This window comes from Ruditapes philippinarum, unplaced genomic scaffold (genome assembly GCF_026571515.1).
Source record: "Ruditapes philippinarum isolate M1 unplaced genomic scaffold, ASM2657151v2 ctg1408_1_1_1_1, whole genome shotgun sequence".
Taxonomy (NCBI): Eukaryota; Metazoa; Mollusca; class Bivalvia; order Venerida; family Veneridae; genus Ruditapes; species Ruditapes philippinarum.
In genome coordinates this window covers 169,645-171,641 of record NW_026859522.1, presented here as the reverse complement: position 1 = coordinate 171,641, position 1,997 = coordinate 169,645, and the positions used below count along the sequence as shown (strand labels likewise).

Below are 1,997 nucleotides of genomic sequence, written 5' to 3'. Positions count from 1 at the left end.
CACAAGTGGAATAAAGTGGAGATAAAAGTCAGAAAATGAGTCGATTTTTCATTAGCATGCCTATAATTTCATCAAAATTACATGACTTGGAATCAAGACCAACAATAGTCGAAATTGCTAATGGCGCTGACCCTAATCAAGGTAAGTTCATAATAAGAGAACTGTTTACATAACTTTTTTATTTTTTGTTTGTGCTGGCAGTCTTCAGATCGCAATACCTGTCGCAAAAAAATCATACGGTTTTATCTGTGGATTTTTTACGAGTTTTTTTGTTTGTTTCTACATTGCTTGTTGTTTCAATGTTAAGTTATTTTTAATCAGCTTATGTAAACTATCTCTCTCTACTTATAAATGTCAGATCCTTAAGTTACATCATATTTAACTCTATTGTCTTTTAGATTTAAATTTTTCTATCATTAGCAATACAATAGTAGCTTAAATCTATCTTAATACCGTTTACTTTCAACATTTAGATTGAAATGTATCTCATGAACCATCATAAAGGTATATATATTCTTCTAAGTTTATTATATCTGCTTGGCCATGCAGTCATGTAGATGATTTTAATGATCGCATTTTTTGTAACTTACAAACTACTTCAACAGGGCTGTCGCTATCATATACTAGTATTGCGTAAATATATTGCGAAGTTCTACTATCGTATTTCAGATATTGTAATATTAAGTTGTATTTAAAAACTTTTTACGATTATGTAATAGCAAGCTTGGTTTCTTTGGAGATGGTTTTTTTTTACTTCTTAGGACAACGGGTCATAGAATTGTCTGCTGTCTTCATTAAAATTATCAAAGGTTTTCTTAAAGGAGTCAATTATTTTAGGCATACCGCTTGCTAAATTGGTGTTCATTCCCTTTACAATTGGACGCTATGCTTGAATCCGATGGACCAAATCGTAAAACTCTATGACGGACAGTTCTTAAAGCCTAATGTTCTGTATTGTTTGTCTGCTGTTTTGCTTTGGCGGGTCCTTGTAGACGATTTTCTTGTTTCTCTGCCTTCCTTTAAGGCAAGCATCTAGTACTTTTGTTATGGTCACCTTCTTGCACATATTTACATGATAATTTATGTGTTTTATTACGTCTAATGTAACCATAACAAATGTTCGAATTTCACAAGGCGGGTAATTAATTTTATATACACTGTATAAAAGATTTTTTTTTTATTTATCTATTTATTTATTCATTTATTTAATTTTTTAATATATTGATTTTATATTGTATAAATAACAATATTAAACATATCATAGGTCAAATAAATGCGAGGTAGCACCTTGATAAGTACTTCTTTACTTTATTCTATTTTTCAATATCTTGAATTGTTATTTTACGAATATACGTTTTTGCATAAATAAACGCACTATTTAACCTTAATAGTGTTGATGTGTGTGCATATCTATCATTCTATCTATCATTCTATTTCCTTATTTTAAAGTGGTAAAGCCCGATATCGAGGATGATCAAAAGCGCTGGCTCATTGTTGGTATTTGTCTACACAGTGTTCTCTCTCCGGTCTTACGAAAGTATATACCTCCTGTAGTAAGCAACCTATATTCTCAACTGAAACGCTCTGATCAGATAGACAACCAAAACTATCCCAATCAACTAGCGCGTTACAAACCTACGAACAAAGAGCTAAACTATGAGGCTATTAACAATAACGCTGTAATACCAAAGGTTAGTCGAAGAAAAGATGAAAAGAACTTCAATTACGATGTGAAATGCGACGTCGACCTTTCAAAACTGTTCATGCCCACTAGCATGACACAGTACACAGGTTTCGATGATACATGCGACACTTCAGCACTGCTGGGAATCATTATCAATATAGATACATTTCCGGCTTTAGTAAAGACAGTTGCAGAACAGGTACATATTACTTAATTCTTAAACTTCTAATCAAAGCTGAAGGAGATATATTGTTATTTTGTAAAATTTGCAGCATGACGGGTCAATATCAACACCAGAACATATTAAAACCAC

At 32.0% G+C, this 1,997-nt stretch overlaps 1 protein-coding gene across 1 annotated transcript; it reads left to right on the top strand.

The window, feature by feature from the left end:
* Nucleotides 1-1,997, top strand: LOC132756819 (uncharacterized). Its single transcript, XM_060747962.1, has 2 exons — nucleotides 1-141; nucleotides 1,450-1,997. Exons 1-2 carry the CDS (start codon nucleotides 36-38, stop codon nucleotides 1,896-1,898), a joined length of 555 nt encoding a protein of 184 aa, XP_060603945.1. The 5' UTR covers nucleotides 1-35; the 3' UTR covers nucleotides 1,899-1,997.

Bases quoted from the DNA above. Each gene is read 5' to 3' on its own strand.
- LOC132756819 (XM_060747962.1), top strand. From the start codon at position 36: ATGAGTCGATTTTTCATTAGCATGCCTATAATTTCATCAAAATTACAT. The intron at 142-1,449 runs GTAAGTTCATAA...CTTATTTTAAAG, and splicing joins TGGCGCTGACCCTAATCAAG to TGGTAAAGCCCGATATCGAG.